A 19,911-nucleotide genomic window follows, 5' to 3' on the forward strand; every position below is an offset into this window, starting at 1 on the left:
GTTAGAAGAGTGTCTACAACAACTTTACCTCCCTGCCGATGGGCTCGGATGGATGCGAGCTTTTAAGCAGCAGTCAACAACTCACCCCACTGACACGCTACAGTGGTTTTGGTGAAATAGCAAGGCCTGCTTCCTGGTTCACAAAATAAACTCTTTGGGGCAGGAACCAATTTTCTGTTAACTGTACATGCAGTCTAGTACTGTTTATTTTAAGCTGTTAGTCATTAACAAAAAGGGAAACACACAGTCACGCAATGGCTATTCCTGAGTCTGCTTCTGCTCAGCATGCAAATAAGCTGCTTGCCCATCTTGTCTGAATTCCTAGGGATGCAGAGATTCCTCTTTTAATTACTGGAGAAACTCAGCACCCTCATCACAGGTATCCCAGCTGTGGATATGGTTTGTGAAACCAACCCAGCACCTGGGAGAGGGGCCACACCATACCACTGCCCCAGTGAAGGCCACCACCCTGAACCACCTCCACTGGTTCCACTGACCACAGAGAACCAGGACGGCCAGGATACACATTGCCTCTGGCACAGACCGACACACCACCGAATCAGGCATCCCTGGTGGATACACCAGCAACGGCAGCTCCTCTGCTCTGTCCGCAGCAGCATTCACCACCCCTCCTCTCCCAGCTGGGAGCGTGCACCACCTGCCAGGGACACGAATGGCTGTGTCACCTAAGCACATCGTGGGCACACGGAGGAGATGACACCTCTGGCTGTAAAAAAACAGGGAACGAGTAAGGGTGGCTGGGATACAGACAGGTTCTATCTGTCTTAAGGAACTTCTCATAAATGGAAACTTGGTTTTAATGTCAGGATAATCTACTATCTTCATTTAAGAACAAGCTGAGACATTTGCAATCAGCTCTTCGTTATTTAAAGATAAATGCACTAGTTCTTCCTTTATTAATACTGAAATGATTCTTTTCCTTCTTCCTTCCTGCAAACAATAGAGATGCTTTCTCATATTACTCCAAAGCAGAGGCTCTTGCTTTGAAAACCTGTAAGTACAGGTCTAAACTTTAAACATACCCTCCTACCTTACCCGGTGGTCCTGCTCTTTGCAAAGCCCATCACCCAAAATGCCTTCACAGTGGGGACGTTCGCAAGGTGTCAGCCTCAGGGATAACTAGCCAGCTGATGACACCACAGATGTATGCCTAGGGAAGACCCGGCTCCTTCCCTGCTGATCCAGACACTGTTTGACACGTACATAGGTGAGAAGCAAAGTTACGAAGGTCCTCAGCACCCCCCTGCTGTGCCAGACCAGCATAGGAACCCTAGGAGATCAGTCTGTGCAACAGAGGCTCTTGCAGGCTGCAAGTCCCTTCACCGCACACTGGGAATACGCTGCTTTGCCACCTCCCCCCTTGCTGGGAACAGCCCTGCTGGCTAGGGCTCCCTCCTGTGCCACTACACGCCAGGCAGAAAGACGCTTCTGCCATCACCAGGTCCTCCTGCTCATCACCTGGACTGCAGTGAACATCAGGAGCAGAGGGAAGAGCAGTTCTCCAATCTAAACTCAAAATCAAGATCTATGGAGAAAGATCAGTTGCTCAAACCAGAGAAGTTCTTGAATCGAAATCCTGTGGCCACTTTCTCTTCCAGAAAGCAAAGTAATCCATGCAAAAGTCTGGAGTAAGATTTACAGTTGTGAATGTGAAAACCCATTAAATGCCTTTTGGAAGAGAGATATCCTTCTCTCTTCTCCTGTGAAATACATCCTTGTATTTCAGGGCGTAAAGCGAATTCTAACAGCTGGGGGATAAGGCCAAGCTCTCTGAGAAAGCGAATCCCCCAGGGTCTCATGGAACCACAGGGTCTCTAGTGCTCTTCTGTAAAAACTCTTCTCCCCATCGCTGTCACCAGCCGGGCTATGGTGAGAGCTGAGCCTGCGGGTTTGGCACTGGTTCCGCTCTGAAGCTCCCACTCTATGCCCCAATTAGAAATAAAGAGGCCACAGCTGTGAAGCTCCCAGGAACCAACACTGAGCCAACTAGCAATACACTATCTTTGGAAAGGTGCTTTCTTAATAGTCACCTGTATTCACTGGAAGACTGAAGGAAAAAAAAAAGGAAAGCATCCAGCCGCCGTGACACAGCACAGGCTTCAGCACTGCTGGGAAGGCTGGCTGGCTTTGTGGGAAGAGCAAGGGGGAAGCTCTCCAGGGAATCAGAAATGATGGTCTGCAAGTTTAAACATTAGCTAGGCAGAGAAACACAAGTGCGGAAGCTACAGATGGCGAACTAACAGCATAGGCAGGTAACAGCTCCATACAAGAAGAAGCCTGGAGCAAGCCAAGGCTAAACGATGAGCTTAAAAACAAACAGCTATAGGACTGTGCAAATTGAAAAGGCCTTATTTTAAAGATGCTTAAATCCAGCAAGAATGTTTTAATTGCTCAGCACTCTGGCAACAAGACAAACCCATCATGTTTTAACTCCCGAGCCTGTTTGAAGTCGCCTGCTTCAGACTCCAACGATGGCATGTCTGACGATGCGCTGACTGATAGCTGGCTCCAGTGCAGGCTGAAGCAGCCAGCAGCTGGCAATTACTGGCACATCGCAGAGCACTGCCACCCCTCAGGGCACCCAGCAAAGCAGGCACCGATGTCCCGTGTCCCCCACAGAGAAGCACTGTGGTGCAGGGCTGGGAGAGCTGCATCACAGAGCTGCAACACCGCAAGAAGCCTTTTGCAGACCCGACTCTTTTGCACACTGTTAGATCAGCCACAAGAAGCAGAAGGAAGCATTTCAAGACATGGTGATGGTCTTTGAAAACAGTTCACTTTTAGCCAGTTGTCATCTTGAAAACTGGCAAGAAACTGTTGAGTTGGCCTGGAGACATTTTGCGGATGCAAGGCTAATCTTCAGCAGGCCAGGGCATAGAACAATGACCCGTCAGTAGTGACTGACAGGGAATCAGAACAGACTTGCACTGCAGTTAGAGCTGTTAGACCGCTGGGGAATTTGCCAAATACTGTGTTATTTTTTTCGCTTAGCTCTCTGTTATTTAAAGGCAGTTCCATCAGGAGCACAGCCTAAGGTGGTGCAGCACACAGAGGCAGCTCTGAACGGCCCGGGGCGCCCATCGGATCTCATGCAGTCCTGGAGGGACAAGGAAGAGCTACCATTTTTTCAGGGATGGATGTAGATGATGCAAAAATTACTCCCTTCCTGGATGGGATGGAACAACAGGAGCCCCTGGACCGGCAATTGATTTGGAAGCATGTCGTGTTTAAAGCATTTTTGTTTTTCAGGGATGTGTGGTACCACGAGGACCAAACCCTAATGTCTTTGACTCATCCAAGCCACCCTAACGATGCGAAGTGACACCGTGCCTACTTGTGTCAAGAAAAAACAAAACCCGTGCTGAGGTGGATGCAATTTTTGTTTACCAAATCTTTGTTATCATAGGAGAAAGAGGAATTAGAAGGAGGAGTAGTCCTCCTTCACAGGCTGTGAGCGTGTCTGGCAGCAGAGGAACAGCAGCACTTCTCGCTGGGGCAGTGAGCCCCAGCCCAGCACTTGGACACCAGAGTGGGGTGACACAAAGGGAGACAAATGCCAGGTGTGATTAGAAAAATGAGGCTGGCTGTCTTGCAAGTGAGGAAGTCCATGTCAGAGCAGAAGAATCTGCAGAGTGTATTTTAGAGCTGGCCTATACATAACCTGGACATCTTGAGAGAGTCTACAAATCAAGAGAGCTGACAGAAAGAGAGCAGGAAAATATTCTGTCTTTTCTGTTAACTCTTCCAGCATCTTTCTGGATGAACTGGTTGGACCTCAGCTTGCAAAAAAACTCAAATCTGTCAAACATTTTATCAAAGCAGGAGTGATCTGCTCTACTGCAAACCACATGAACCCCTCAGTGTGTTTCAAAAGGGAAGAGGAATCAATGTAATAATTTTTAAAAAAAAACACTTTTCCCTTTCTAATCCCTTAGAAGGCAGCATATGTCTATAAAACCTTCTTAAACACCCCTGAATTACTGCCAAATAAGTTCAGTATTATATTAGGCAAAGAATATGATAAAAGAAAAACTATGTGTCTAGCTGCTCTCCACTCCCTCCCAGGTGATGGGTGTGGGTGCTCTCCAGGTCCCTGCGCATCCCTTCTCCTGCCCGTCAGAGGCGGCTGGTTTACACCAGTAATGGGAAGGTAACAGAGGCAGAAGAAAAGGTTCCTTTTCTCATTGGGGAAGATTTCTGATCACTTGTTGTAAAAAGTCTCCAAAGGTGACCTAAGGTTTTCAGAGATGTACTTTGTGGACTTTAAAACATGAGAACACACTGAAATATCAGCTTTCAATATCACTCCTCAACTTTAAGAAGGAAAGGCCTGGCTGGAAAATCACCAAGAGTTAGGACAGAAATCCTCACCTACCGCTACCCTGCATTCAGTGTTTATTAAGGAGTCTGACTTACTGTTTCTTCCCCAAAGAAAAGACTCTGTCCATGTACCTCCACGTACCTCAGGGTAATATAAGACAAAGTCTCACGCTGCAGCAGGTCCCCCCACACGCTGCCGCTCCTCGCTGCAGACCCACTGCGCTCCTTGGGCTCGGCCAGGGGAAAGGCAAAGAGCTGCTCCTGCCCAATCCTAACACAGCCAAACACTTCTAACCCTCTGCCATATCTGGAGGCTTAAAAACTAAGAAGAGGCATAACATACCATTTAAATTAATGACATAACACAATCAGGAGAGGGACCACCACCACAGCATATGACCAAGAGCGGCGCAGGCAGCCAGGCTGCCTCCCCTCTCTCAGGGAGCATCTCACAGCCCCGTCCACACACCCACCGCCAGGCAGGATGGAGCCCACCCAGGTGTGCGAGGAGAAGCGACGCCCAGGGCTCACCAGCTGACACAGGGTATTTCATCAGCACTTTATCTGACAGAGCGCCAAAGCTCCATTCACTATAAATCAACAATAACTTGCTGACTTAAACAAGCATCTGGTATTTACTCTGGCTGCACAAGCCAATCCATCTGGCTTTACAGAATTGCTGTGTAGCAAATAGACATACCTGTATATTTACTGGGGAAAAATATGCCCAACTTACTATCTATTTATATTATTTGACTGGCCTATTATGGCTACAGGGCACTGTTGTCCTCTACAGCACAGCCCTGATTCTTCCCTGAACCAGTACTGGCAAGTTCACTCCTGGCATGGCTACGTCCTTCTACATGCTAATGACCAAGGAAAGACGGTGCAAAGACCTTGCTGTTGAGAGGGAACATCTAGGCTCACACTTATCTCTGGAGAGCCTGGCACTACAGAGCTCGACATGAAGGAGAAGATGCCTTCTCAGGGGTTGGGGAGAAGCATCAAGGATACCCAGGTCAGAGCACAGCTCCTGATGGACACGATGGTTCTGCAGTTTTGCAAGTATTGAGAGAAGTGATCCTTTGAAAGAGGTGCAAGAGAGGAAAACCATCCCTAAATTTGGAGTTGTGGGTCTGAGATCGCAGGAGGGCTGATAGGAACTTAAAGCACCCTTGAGAGTCCACAGGAGAAGCAGGAACTGACTGCTGTGGGGTCTCACTAGGTCGCTAAGATAACCAGCATTGAAAAGGATTGTGTTCTGGCAACCTGGTTTGGCTACTTTTTGAGGGCATTCAGTAATGTGGAATGACAAACACAGGAAAAAGAAATCAATTTATCCTTGGCTTTTCTCCTTCACTAGTTTCAAAGACCTTAGAAACCCACCACACTGTGTCCCCACTGCTCTTGCCTCAGTCCCCTTGGCTGGGCAGGCTCCCCAGGGCAAGGCTGCCGAACCTTTCCACAGGAGTGAAACACACCGTGCCACTGCGAAAGCCTCCCGCACTTGGATTTAATGACTCTGCTGATGAGAGAAGTTGTGTCAGGAGCATTTGCCTCTCAGGCTACTTTGGTAGCGAAAGCCAACACGTGGGAAGTGGGAGTGACTCCCTCCCTCTCTGTACACATTACCTTCAGCCGCCCGTTTGAAGAAGACTTTGCAGCTCCCACAAGTGAGGGCTCCATAATGGCACCCAGATGCTTCATCTCCACAGATCAGGCAAGTCTTTTGAGGTGGGAAGTAATAGTCAATGGGCAAGACATGTTCACGGCCAGTCTCCAACCTGCAGCGTGAAACAGAAGGAGAACAAGGGGAAAGGGTCAGCATATGAGGTTAGGACGAGCCGGGACCCCGGGGGAGGGTGTCACCCACCAGTGCCGCACTGCCCATGGGCATCGGGCTGGCGTAGTGCCAACCAGCCACATCAACCACAGCACCGAGACACTGCCGAGAGCCAGCCCCACTCTCTGACCACATATTCCTTATGCTTTCCTCCATCCATGTGCCCAAACCCTTTCCTCTTGGCCAGTACTCTATCCTGCCACCTCCCTCCTGCCCCACCTTCCCACACACCGGGTTGATCAGATCGATGGCGAAGCTGCTCTGTCAAGAGGCATGGCAGCAGGAGAGGAGCTTATCAGAATCACAAGTCAACGCATGCCTAGGCAGTGTGGGGAGCAATAGCATTTTAAGTTATTTGCTAGAACTTGCTTTTTGTCAGAACACCAGATGAAGCAATTAGCTTCTAACAGTCACTAGGTCACCGCAACTTTTTGGTCAAAATTAGACCTGCTTTTGGTTTCTGGTATTGTTTGAATGCTTGCAAGTGAGCTTTTAGAAATCAAATTACATTAAAAGTAAATGTGACGATGCCAGGACTTCTTGGAAAAAAATTTCACACTCAGAAAAGCCCCATTTGGGCCCACAGTATGAACAAACCCAAAATCCACTGAAACAGAAAACAGCTCTGGGAGAGCCTGGCAGCCAGAATCCATAACGTGATCTTCTGAAATCTTGCACCTTGTAGTAAAAGGGGTCAAACACCAACACAGACCGCAGGCCAAGGGAACTGTATCTGGCTTCTCAGTGCCTCTGCCCCAAACTGCTGCCTGTGGCAGGTCCGCAGGCAGCTCTGCCCATCTGGGTACAACACAAGCAAGGGGACATCTCACACACCGAAATGGATGCAGCTGGCAGCACAGAAGTTTATTTAAGGAGAGATACGCATGATGTCTGTGCTCATCACCAGCTTTTCCATAGGGGTTTCCATCTCTTGGGTAAGTTATAATGCACAGCACCGCTGCCCTGCGCTTGCCGGGCTGAGACTGCAGCAGGCACCGGGGCACCAGTCCCACGCGGTCCCCCATTTCCCCCCCACCCCTCCCATCCCTCTCCCACCCCTCTCTCACCTCCTCTCCCTGAATTGCTTCACTACTTGTTTCCCAAAACACAGGGAGATCCTGCACAGGGATCACAAGGGCAGCTGCCTGGTTATCATCTTTTGCTCAGATATTTTAATTCTGGTAGGAAGAGTAGCTTCTTTAGTCCAGACTATCCATTCCCTTTTGTTCTGCTTCCCAAGAGACAAAAATTAAACTGAGGAAAGAGAGGTTTGAAATGAGAAAAAGTGTTTCCTCAAGAACAGATGAGGAACCATCAAAACTTGACTGATTTAAATCATACCCTAGGTGAAAAGTACTTTCTGGTGCAGACAGGACTTAAGGCACTGTTGCTGTTGTTATATGAACAACTGTCTGGGATGCTTAATTTCAGCCAAAGACTAATTCTGTTACCAAAGCACTGGTGCCGTTTGCCTTTCAGACAGGCCAGGGCTCCTTGCTGAAGAACGGCTGTCTTTCCTAAGCCCCTCACGCCTAGAGAGTAAAGCATGAAATGCAGCAGAAGAGATCAAACCCCAGGCTCTCCCCTCTATTCCAATCTTGCTGTCAGTTCTGTCCTTCAAGAATGCTGCTATCTTCTATTCCTCATGAGAGCTATGCAGATCCTACCTAAATTGTAGGTTAATAACTGGAGCAGCAGTTTTATCCTCTGTTCTTAAGGCAAGAAACATTTTGAGTAATTTCACACCTTTTTAGCAGCAGTAATCATAATCAGCGACTCATCTGTAGATGCTGCTCAGCTCTCCTTCCCTAACAATCTCAATTTCACAGAATCGTAGAATCACAGAACACTTTGGGTTGCAAGGGACCCCAAAGATCACCTACCTCCACCCCCTGCCAGGGGCAGGGACACCTCCCACCAGCCCAGGTTGCCCCCAGCCCCGTCCAGCCTGGCCTTGAGCACCCCCAGGGATGGGGCATCCGCAGCTTCGCTGGGCAATCTCCAAGGCTTTTCTTGAATTACTGATTAAATGAAGGAGATGGAGTCGGCTGCAACGTATCTGCCATAGTTAAGTCCTGATACAACAAACACCTCCCTGTCTCACCCTCCCCAGCATACCGCCCATCCTCCCAGCACGATCTCACTGTTCCGTCCCCAGCAGGGCCCAGGACACCCCTGCCTCCCCCGTGCCACGGCTGCACAAGCGCCTTACGCTGCAGAGCCCTGGCACTCAGTGTGAGGGGCTACTGCAGAGCTGACACTACTAAGAAATAACCTGCAGCACATACAAGATACAAAAGCTTTTTGGATGTATCCAGCAATGTTTTAGATTCCAGCAGGACCAGACCTCTCCTTGTCAACCCATTACCTTTGTTCTCCTCTCTGTGCAATCAGAAATCTGAAAAGGGCTAATTTATCTTCTTCCATAAGGCCTTCCACACTGTGCTTTCCCTACGCTTTGCACTATGTACTTCAGATATGAAAAGAGCAGAAGTGACTCTCATGGTAGCAGCTGTTGCAATGACAGAAGCAGGACCCCTAGAAGACCTTGGGAGTATTTTTGAGGCTTAATTATTTAAAGCTGCAAAATAGGTTAGCAATTAAGGCTTGTGTGGCTTTTTAAACAGCTTTTTATATAGTTGCTTCTGCATGAGTGGAGTTGTGCAAGTACAAATACACCTCCGTGCCGGGGTGTATGCAGTGTGCCTATAGCTGTGCACCTGCCTACGCGGGATACTGAGCACAGCGTCCCAGAGGTGCTCAGGCTTTCCCTGTGTGCTCGGCCAACCTCCCCCATCAGCCACCCATTTATGGATGGAAACCAAGAGGGAGCTGGCAGACACCGAAGCTTAATCCCGGCTGTGAGGCAGGCTCCTCCCGGGTGCTTGCACCAGGAAGCACCCAGCCCCAGCATCCCTCTGTCAGGCTGGGAGATGGATGCCTCGGCAGCTGGGGCACCCACCCTGTGGCACCCACAGCATTCCCAGCTCACTCCTGCACCTTCGCTACTGGCAGCCACTGTCCACAGAGCAGAAGGATTTGCTCAGGATTATGCTCCTTGACTTTAAAAAGATGCCGATTTACCTTTTCTTTTTTTCTTTTTAGAGGGAAAACCGTAAGAAAAACGTCACTTAAAACATGGGCAACTCGGAGTGAGCTGGGATAATGGTACCTTTAGCGATCTATTTTCCAGTTTCCAAGAGACCTTCTAAGGGCATTCTCAAAATACATAGGTAATAACACTGCAATAAGCCAAAAAAATGGCTCATAGAGGCTGCAGGGGCACGTGGACTGGCAGCTTCCTGGGCAGAGCCCCAGCTGCCCACCTGCACAGGGGTCCCAGCCACCGGCAGCGCTTGCAGCTCCTGTGCCCCATGCAAGGGGCTGGGCAGGTGGCCTGGCAGCAGCTCACAACACTGCTCCAGCGCTTCCCTCCCAGAGGGAGGTCTCACTCTGTGGGTACCCACTGACTGCACCCACCTCACCGAGCCACGGGGACACCAAGGTCTGACACGGCCAAGCACACAGCAGAGGGCTCCTGAATACCCAGCCGCAGTTTGCACAGTACATGGAAGTGCCACCCTGGCTCAGATACCCAAAGCAGGGAGATAGCGTGGTGCGGGCAGACACAACTGCTGCAGCACTGACGTCGGGCAGAGATTCCAGCCCCGGCACACAGCTTGAAGGCCAAGGTCAGGGCTGCTGACAAAAGAGCACGGCACTTTTCAGGGGGGGAGAAAAAACAACCTCAGTATCTGCCTTATAGCTATAGGAAGAATTCTACTGTCGTTTCAGAAGGGTTCTTTAAGGAAATGGATGCTGAGCTCCTGCCACATTTCTTTATTTCTGTAGAGCAGGAACTATATAATTTTGCAATGCAAGCACTTGTTTGCCAACAGTTAATTTCACCAAACAGCTCAGATTTCACAACACACCCAGAAAACCAAGGGCAATTTCGGTTAAGAGAAAAGTCAACCACTTCTCACAGCCCACAAAGAAAGTTTCCATCTCAGCAAAAGACAGCACACGCTACCCAAACGGAGCCAAGGCACAACAGCTCCCCACCCGACCCCAGGCAGAACTTGCCACTCCTAAAACAGCCTACAAAAAAGTGTGTTTGCTGCTTTATCTGCATAGCTTCTGCAGTCCATGCCTACCTGCTCATTAGAGGATCCATTTGTTAAGCAATTCACCATCCTAACACAACACGATGCGTATTCCTTACATTCCCTCTGTTTCCCATCAGTCTGACATAACTGAACGAACACAATTTCCACCTCCCACACTCTTAAATTTGACTACATTTTCCATGTTAAAATGAGTCCAGCAGTTGCAGCAGAACCCACCCGACCGGAGTGAAGCATTGCAGCACTGTTCTCGATGTGCCTGTGCCCTGACAGCACAACCCCCTCGTGGCACCAGCTCCCTGCATGAACTGCTCACCGCCAGCGTCTGCACCAGCGGGCTTGGAACCTGCTCCACGATTTAGTTGCCTTGTCTAGAAACATGTCTGCTAGAGCACAGTGAGGTGGGTTTGCAAACATGGGGACTCAGCTGGACCAGCCTTTGGAGAATCCCTGACTGGGATTTGCCTGCCCACCCACAGCAGCTGCAATGCACTCCAGCTCACCTTGTCCCATGCAGCCATCCGCTGGAATCCTGGAGCAGAGCGCTTTTGGTCACATACCAAAATACATGTGCATTTGCCCTTTGGGGAAAGTGGCTGGTGGTTTTGCACCTTCACAACACTGCATCTAAAAACTTGTCTGGCCATCGTGCTCAAGAAGATGCTGAGCCATGAACTGAATAAGTATCTGCACACAAACTTGGATGACACAGAACCCTGTCCAGTCATTTCAAGTACTGTCATTTCTGAGATACCGTGATGTTATCAGCAGTAAATGTTGCCCTTAAAATGGCATCGTCTGTACCTGATGTTTTCAAACACAATACTGAAAATAACTGGCTTCCCATCAATGGAGCTGTGTGGGCTTGTGCCTGGACAAAGGTCTGTGACTCACACTGAGGTGCAAGACCCATGTTTAGCTATGACCATGACTGTTCATTTCAGTCAGAACTCTCATGTCCTCCTGCACAGCCACTGGCTTCAGCCAGAGCTGAACCGAATCCTCAGTCCACAGTCACTAAGCTGTGCTGATTCGGACAAAAAGGCCTGCAGAGAAACTTTAAAGCACCCCATCTGTTAAAATGCTTCAAGCAGTTTAATCTATAAACATGCAGCCTTGTACACTGAATTGATTTCCTTTTTTCTAAATAGCCTTGAATTTCTAAACCCACCATGCCTTGTTTTCATGTGTAACGGCTGGAGACAGACAAGATAGCAGCTCCGAAAGCAGAGTGCGGTGCATGGTGTGAACAACTAGGACATGCCTGTGATAAACCCATATGGGAACTTGATTTGCACTGGATTTAAATAAACATTAGCAGATGACAATGGGTCTTCTAAACATCCCTGGCAGTGAGGGCAGGCAGAACTAGCACACCCTCAGGAGAAGGTTCTCCCACCAACAGCTCCCAGGAGCAGCAGCGTGGGGCTCTCCAGCAGATACAGCAGCAGGCAGCAAGAAACAGCAGCAGGCAGCAGAGGGGGCAGCAGCTCAGAGGCTGCCTCCCAGCCCAAGGGGCACAAACAACTTCAACAAGCACAGCTGCGCAAATCCATTCCCAAATCTCTCAAATTAAATTATCTTTTTTGTTTTCAAATGCTCCATTTACTTACTTTCACAGTTTATTTTTCACACGTTGGGTCCCAGCCACGTCTGAAGCCCACCTCTCCCAGCCGAGGCCGGGGCAAGCCCACAGCTTTCTTTCCTTGTGCTCTCCTCTGCTGCACAATTAGGCTGCTCCAGCCTGGAGCTGCAGGAACCTGGCCGTCGGTTACCCCGTGGGGGTGTCGTCACCCCAGCACTCACAGAACAGCCCCACAGCCTCCCTGGCCAGCCAAGCCACTGCACCGTCCGTTACCAGGACGGATGGCAGAGGTCACCGTCAATAACCCAGACCACTGGGGTGTCACCTGATTTTAATGGTCATCATTGGCTCCCACCTTCCAGTCATCCCTAAGAACAAGGCAGAAACCGAGGTTAGAAGAGTGAAATGAGGCAGGTGTGCTCTACCTGAAATGCAAAGCCTGGGCAGAGCCACCCTGCAGCCTCTGCATCACGCAGGTGGCCCCCGCGGCAGGCTGCTGCCTATCCTGGGCGCAGTGCTGGGACCAAAACATCTGCCTCAAAACCCGACCTCCAGTCAGCCAGCTCAGGGAGCAGCTTAAACACATCAGCTCAGAGAAGATGAAACACTTGATTTCCCCAGACAGAGAAGGTATCTACAAAAAGAGACAGCCTACACATATTCCAAGGTTACTTAAGGAGAGAACCCACCCGATTATGAGGCACAAGAGGGCAAGAAGCAAACCAGGAGCAATGGAAGCAGGCTGCAGCCCTGACGAGCATCCCCGAGGTCATCAGTGCTGTACACTGTATCATCCTGGTGAGTCACCTGGAGTCTCCAAGGACAAGACCTTGGTGTCCTTGGTGCACTGAGAGCCCTGCTTATTTCCCGAGGAAACAGTCTGTCCTGACTATTTTTCTAAGTTAGTTTAACCCACACTGTAATCTTCCATTCTCGAATCGATCTCCTCTGCTGACAAAATGTACCTATAAAGAAAATCACAAACAATGAGATATTCTTGATCTATACATTCCATGCTCTGAGAGACACTGCCATTGTGCCAGAGAGGGAGTACAGTTCCCTAGAAAGCATCCTGGCTGTTACTGTACTTGGCAGGGTACCGCAGGCTTGTAGTAAGACATACTAACAGTCTGCTCATATAGGAAGACATTTAGCTTTCCCTCTTTGAAAACTAAGCACAGCGGTACTTACTAAAAACTTAGGAAGAGACGTGCAAGTTCCCTGGTGGCTTTTCACAAGTCATTTGAAGTGCAGATCTCCAGATGTAACAGAAGGTCTCCCCACCTGAGCCAGCTCCAATGCCCCCGGCCCGGGCCACCCCTGGCCGCCCACGTGTGCTGGCAGCACGGCTCCTCGCGCCTCAACAGCCCGGCACAGCGCTCACAGTGCCGGAGAGCCCGTCCCCTCCCAGGGCTGGCCGGGCTCACGCAACCATGGCCATCGGCGGCGGGGCAGAAGACCACAGCCACCCTCTGTATATGCCTTCGCGTGCAGGTTAATGGTGCTTTTGTTTCTGTGGCGTGTGGATCTTAATGCCCATACTGCATTTATAAGCTCGACAAGCAGTCTCTGCTCCTGCTCACAAAACCTCTGTAGGACAATACCTGCTCCAAGACCTCTCTTCTCGCTCGCAGGGCAGCTTGCCAAGGCCGGGTGGCCAGCCTGCACAGACCTGTGCCTGGCGATGGGGCGCAGCCAAAGCACCTCGTGTGAACCGGCCGCCTGGCCCCTGAGGTATCCCCGGTGCACATGGTGCTGACAGGGTGGGGGGACTCATGACAGTGCTGCATGCCCACAGCCTGCTCACTGCGCTCGGCAAGGAGTTGCCCCCCCGCAGCGGGACCAGCACCGCCAGCCTCACTCGCCGGCGCTGCCTTTCTAATATGGACAGGGAAACCTCGGGGTCCACGTCCCTCTGGGTGCTGCCAGCAGAACAGAACCACCAGCCAGCCCTCGAGCACCACGAGCACCTCAAGCCCCACACCGGGGGTCACCCCCAGTCACGCTGTCTCTTTCCAAGCCTAGGGCTGACCCCCCAGCTGTCCTCTAGCAGGGACTGGAGGGGCTCGCCATCACCTGCGCCCAGGAGGAGGATGCCTGCTGAATGGGGCTTCCCTCCTGGTCCTCCCCAGGACCTTCAGCTAACTCCACAGGACGTGTAGGGTGCTGCAGAAATAAAACCAAGGCGAACTGATCTAAATCAACATCATACAGAACTGCAAATGTAATCAGAATTTAATTTGGCAGCAAGGACCCCTCTACTTAAATAAGTAGTTTTTACCTCTTCTACATCTGTCTTTTGCAGTGATTTCCCCTAAAGAATGCATTCCGTAATGTTTCCTACTTTCACATTTTCTCTTCGCAATGTGCAGAATGTGTTAATTTTAAATATGGCCACATTGATGCCTCTGCAGAGGACGTGACAGTTCTCATTAGCAAGAGCCTTCTCCTGTTTAGCAAATACACTTTTATTTTTTTTAAGCAATTAGATAGTTTGTTGTGACTTTTGCATTCTATAACTTAGAAAATGGTGTATGACACATTTCTTATTTATTAGATTCTGAATTAATATTTTATTTGTGGTACGTATCAAGTTGCATTCAAATGGATCCATAAATTCAATAGATATGTGAACCTTTTAAAATGCTTTTCTGGTAAATGAGAACTAAATTTATCAAAGCAGACTGTACTTCAATTCAATTAACTACTAAGGCGAAGCCGAGCTTATTTCTGAGCTGCAAACTGCTGACTGGCCCTTTCCTATGGGATCTCCAAGATTTAATAGCCGTCGGGTATCACTATCCCATGCCTCGTTCTCGATACAGGCTGGAAGAAAACCTCCCATATTTCCTGGCTTTTTCAACTCCAAGTAGCTCTCAGTTTTGAATGACTAGCCCTAGAACTCAGCTGGTGGAATGCACTGCATTTTCTCTACTATCCAGAGCTGGTTTAGCAACGCAGCGAATACCTGGTTCTGAGGTGCTGATTTCTGCTGGGAGCCCAATCCCTGAGACACCAAAAAAACCCATGAACCACCCAGCACCATGCCTTACTGGCCACCTGTGAGTCTCAGAGCCCAGTAAACACAGGCCTCCGCATCCTCCCGTGAGGAGAAAGCGGCTCCAGGCTTTGCCTCACTTGCAACATGCCCTTAACAGCATCCCTCTCAGAGGTGATGAACTGCCCCATCAACTCTGCAGCCAGAGACAGCATCTGCCTCGGTTCCTGTGGAAACCCCTGGAAACCCATCTGATAATCCCACTCCCCAGTTACTCCACCAAAGAACATGTCAGTGGCCAGAGGGGTAGCAGACCGGAGCCCTCCCTGCCACGCTCGGAGCTCAGAGCAGCTGTACAGCTTCCATAGCGGGAAGGCTCCCAGCTGGACTGCTGGGGGACATCAAGAATCATTTCCAGACTCAGATATTTAAAACACATAGTATCTTCCCCACTTCATTTGGCAGTGGAATTATTGCTAAGGAAACCAGTGCCACAAATCAGGCATTTTTATTTCCCTATCGGATGAAGCATGAGTTGAAAACAGGCAGATGGCAGCCAACGGAGGAATCCAGCATGGAAAAATGAGAAGACCACAAATACCACTTAGATTGGAGGCACCCAACCGAGGAGGCACACTGCACCAGCCAGACCTGCTAGCACAGGCAGCAAAGCAAAAGGCGGCATCACCACCTTTCAGAGGTCTGCAGCCTCGGTCGCTCCCACCTCTGGCCAGCAGCCTTCCTCCTCCTCCCAGCAAAGCACAGCAACCCTGGGGACGGATGAGGAAGGGAGGAAGGAAGAGAAACAGCCAGCTGAGGGAGCGACCCCCGGCTCCCACCCCTGGCCCCGCAGATCCCCTCTCGCCGTCGCGAGATGCTGGGGCTCGCCGCGGTGGCTGTACATCACCCGTGGTGGTGCATCGCCCGCAGTGGCTGTGCATTGCCAGCCGTGCCAGCTCCCGGCACAGCTGCGGGCAGCTGCCCAGAGCCTGCCGGGGCCAGGGGTGGGGTGGGGGGCCGGGCTGGCCTAGGTAGGAACTTCAGCTGGGCCCATAACTTACTGGCAGCATTGGTTTATTTTTAGGCATGTTTATACCAAAACCAAACCTTTGCAAAGACACAGCTGCAGGGGAATAAAAATGATTCTCATTATTATGTCTAGAAATGGGTAAAAGCTGTATCTGTAAAATTTCTCTTCAGCTGTGCTGGCAAACCATTGGTTTTCTAAAGGAGATTTCACAACTTAAGCAACAATGTCCTCTCGCCATGCCCTCAAAGCAGATCATGCTTTGAGTCATTTCATAAACAGTAAACGTGAATTATAATGAAGGTTTCACATAACTATGGTCTTCTTGGCACTCTCAGCCTCAATCTCATCAAACAGAGGCAACACAGAAGCAAATACATCAGCACCATACAGCAACCAGCTAGTGTCCATCCAGGTCCTCCTGCTCCATGGCATTGCCTTCCCGGTGCTGCGGTGAGGCCAGGCGTGCCCACAGCTCACCACCCGTGCCAGCTGCAGCAGGACTGCAGCACCTCCGCGGGGCCGGGCTGCCAGCGGTGAGCAGTGAGCTGGGCTGGCATGAACCGGCTGCACGCTCAGCACAACCCAGCCCGAAGCAGTGCCCTGATGCCCATATGCTCTGTAGTGACAAAAGGCATGGACAGCCCGGCCTGTCATCCTGGGGGCTGAAAGCATTTCGTGGGAAATATAGCGGGCAGAGCCCTGCAGAGGCAGCAGCAGCCACCGGCTGATCCCAGGGGACCTGCACACATGGGAGGTACCCCCATAACCACAGACACTGATCTGCAGACATGCTGGCCTTGCCAGGCAGCGATGTCCAGAGTGAGCAGAGGTGCTTTTTTTGCAATCATGGGCGAGCCCAGCACCCTGTCTGCCTTGCCTCTGCCTCGCTCCTCCAAGCAGGCCAAGAATAAAAGCAGCCAGGAATCGTTCTCTTTTAAGCCCGCCTGCAAACCAAAACACAGATGCTACATCTGATTTTAGGCCTCTTAGCCTTGAGAGCGTTCTTTAACTCTCTTTTAAGCCAGCAGCAGAATAGCCATCTCGGCACAGAGCCACCGAGCACCCACCTTGACCCCAGCTCTTGGGAAATCAAGAGGGTGCACGGGGACAGAGCCCCATCCCCTCCTCCAGCCACATCAGCACAGCTCTGCCCTGCTGCCCACACAGCTGAGAGCAAATGGATCTCCACCGATCCCAGAGGATCCCCGCAGGACACATAGAGCCCCTGCCACTAACTGGAGATGGGCACACAGAGGGACTGGCCCACTGCCCCGCTGACCTCAGGCTGCCACCTTATCCTTGCTGTTGACACGGGCAGCTGTCTCAACTCGGGCCATAATTGAAGTCTTTAAGCACCAACGTGGCAAAACAAAGGATGAGCTGAACAAAGGGAGAACCGCCACCCCCCCCAGCCCTCCTTGGCTGGCACCCTCAGCCCAGCCCCATCCCACCCTCGGCACCACTGCAGCAGGAGGATGCTCGATGCTGCGGGTGCCCCAGCACTGCCCTGCTCTGCTCCTCCTTCAAAGCCACCACGTTTTTTTCAAAAAACCCACCAAGAACCAAGGAGCTGGCATTTGGCACAGGCTGTGCTGCAAACAACAAAGGGAAAAATATCACCTGTGCTGCTTTTTCCCTAATCATTTAAAGATGTTCCTGGGGACTCAGGAGCAGATCGTGAAGTAACAGATTTCCTTGCAAATGGAAGATTGTATTATCAGGGAAAAACTTTCTGAACCTCAGGGGAGGTCAGAAACCAAAGCAAATAACTGAAAGCCAGAAAACTAAGTCTGTGTGAAAAGGCTGAGCTAACCGCGATGACCTCACACGCTCTGAAGCGCATGGGCATGCACAGGGACAAAGCCATGGGCCAGCCAAGGAGGGGATATGGTCCCCACGGCACCCACGGCTCCAGGCCTGGGACTTAGGCTGGACACAAGCCACCCACAACTGCCTTGCTAAATAGAGTTGGCCCTTCCAGACAGCAGGAGAAGGGACAGGGGGTGACCAGGAGGGTTAGTTCTCAACTTTGTGTTTGAGCACTGAGAAGCAGCGATGCTGATTTCATTCCAAGCCCCACGATGCCCACACGCTGAGGGTCACAGAGCCCCCTCCAGCCGGGGGACCGGTGACCAGCACTCCTTCCCACGGCCAGCACGGTGCAAAGCGCCTGTTCCCCACATCTCCTCTACAGCCAGCAGCCACACACAGGTTGCTGCAGCCACCTGGACAAGGGACAGAGATGTTATTTATACAAGAAAAGAATATGCAGGCAAAACCCATGCGTTGTGTCCACGGGTAGAAGACACATGCCACAAGTGCACGCACACACACGATCCAAGAAAAAAAAACATAGATTACCCGAACAGTATTTGCATGCAGTATTTCATTTTCCAGTTAATACACCTAATTTCAACCCAGATGACAGCAATTAACTTGATGCGCACACAAATCACTTTTCTCCTTTTCTGTCTTTTGTAAGAGGAAAGAGAAGCTGCCGAGATAGCCCACCCAAACGCTCCCCAGCAGCACATCAGGGAATGCGTGGATGCTGCTGCTGCCCGCTCCAGATAGGCGGGGAGGGGAAGGAGGCAGGAGCCTCTGCTAGGAAATCACTGACACAGAAGCTTGTGCCTGGACTCTGTTCTCAGCACAAGGGCCAAGGTCAAAACATTTTTCTGCCATTTCTAACCAGCAAAGAAGCTAATGCAGATAAAATATGTCATGCTGAAGGGTTGGTGAGAAAACGGCAGAAAAAGAAGTAAAGTATCATCTTGGGAAAGACAAGCAGCAGCCTTCTAAGGTATCCCTCAAGCAGCAAGAACACAGGGGGAGAGGAAGCGAAGTCCAGGGTTTTCTCACCTTTTCCCCAGAACCGAACGTGTCCCAGTGATTCTATGAAATGTGTTTTAGGAAACCTGCAGCCTCCCCTCTGGCATTTGTGGGGATTGCTCCCGATGGCAGCAATTCCAGGAACAGTCAGCAGGACAGTGGTCTGGCAGCATGGGTGAAGATGCTGCTGTAATGTGGGATTTACCCCCAAGGCTCTTCCCAAAGCCGCTGGCTGCAGCCAACCCCTGTTTCTAGTCCCCACAGGAGCACATCAGTGCAGAGGGAGAGGGCACCCACCCAGCGCATACCCACCCATCCTCAGACGATTCACCAGCATCCCAGACCGCCCAGGCTTTGGCAGGAGCTTAATCCCAGGCTTAGCAGTCGGTGCTGGCACCTCGGATCAGATGGCCAGCATCCAGGGACATCCCCCCCAGCACCACCTGTCAAAGACACCTGCCTACAGACATTACAGATAAATCATTGTAACGATGGCCAAGCACAGCACGTGGGCCGTGGCTGGGACACTGCACAGCATGCTGAAGCAGCTCTCCACACTCTGAACAGAACAAGCCGGGCTCTGCTGGCCCCAGCACACAGCGAGTGTGTCCTGCGGGCAGTCTGGCTCTCTGGGGTGCAGACCCACCGAGATCCACTACGGTTACGTACGGTAAGACGTGCCTGGCTGCCCTCCCCAGTGAACCCACGGCACAGCTGCCTGCGGTGCTCCCTTGCTCTCACCGCAAAGGATGCCCCGTACAAACACTACTGGTGTTCCAGTATTGGGGGTTCTGCACTGACTTTCTAAGCCTTATTTAAGACACAGTTTTTGTTTCCAGAGCTGTTTTGGAAGTGGCAGCCACCTTGCCTGCAATCTCGAGGAGCTCAGCGTGGTTCATGGCATCGCATAGCCCCTCAGCAGCCCAACGCCCTGAGCACCACGATGGAGGGTCCCAACCAGCCCCTCCAGCAAAAACACAGGCTTATCCACTGCTCTTCACTGGGGACTGTTACTTATTTATTACGGTGTGCTCCATTCCACTTTGTGATTGCACAGGAAAGTCACCAGGAGACCCGCAGAGAGCTTGGGGCATAATCCACCCTGTGCAGATATGAGATGCCTGGAGCCAGGCAGCATCCAGTTCCTGCCCCAGT

The 19,911-nt window shown here is 50.9% G+C and overlaps 1 protein-coding gene across 1 annotated transcript in view; it reads right to left on the minus strand.

Annotated features, from left to right (window-relative positions):
• The window catches only part of AR (androgen receptor), a 60,462-nt gene that overhangs the window by 26,892 nt on the left and 13,659 nt on the right, over positions 1-19,911 (minus strand). Inside the window, exon 2 of the mRNA XM_055818419.1 lies at positions 5,974-6,125. Within this exon, the coding sequence (XP_055674394.1) occupies positions 5,974-6,125 (152 nt within the window). The remainder of the gene's footprint in view (positions 1-5,973; positions 6,126-19,911) is intronic.

Source organism: Falco peregrinus, chromosome 13, assembly GCF_023634155.1.
Source record: "Falco peregrinus isolate bFalPer1 chromosome 13, bFalPer1.pri, whole genome shotgun sequence".
Classification (NCBI taxonomy): Eukaryota; Metazoa; Chordata; class Aves; order Falconiformes; family Falconidae; genus Falco; species Falco peregrinus.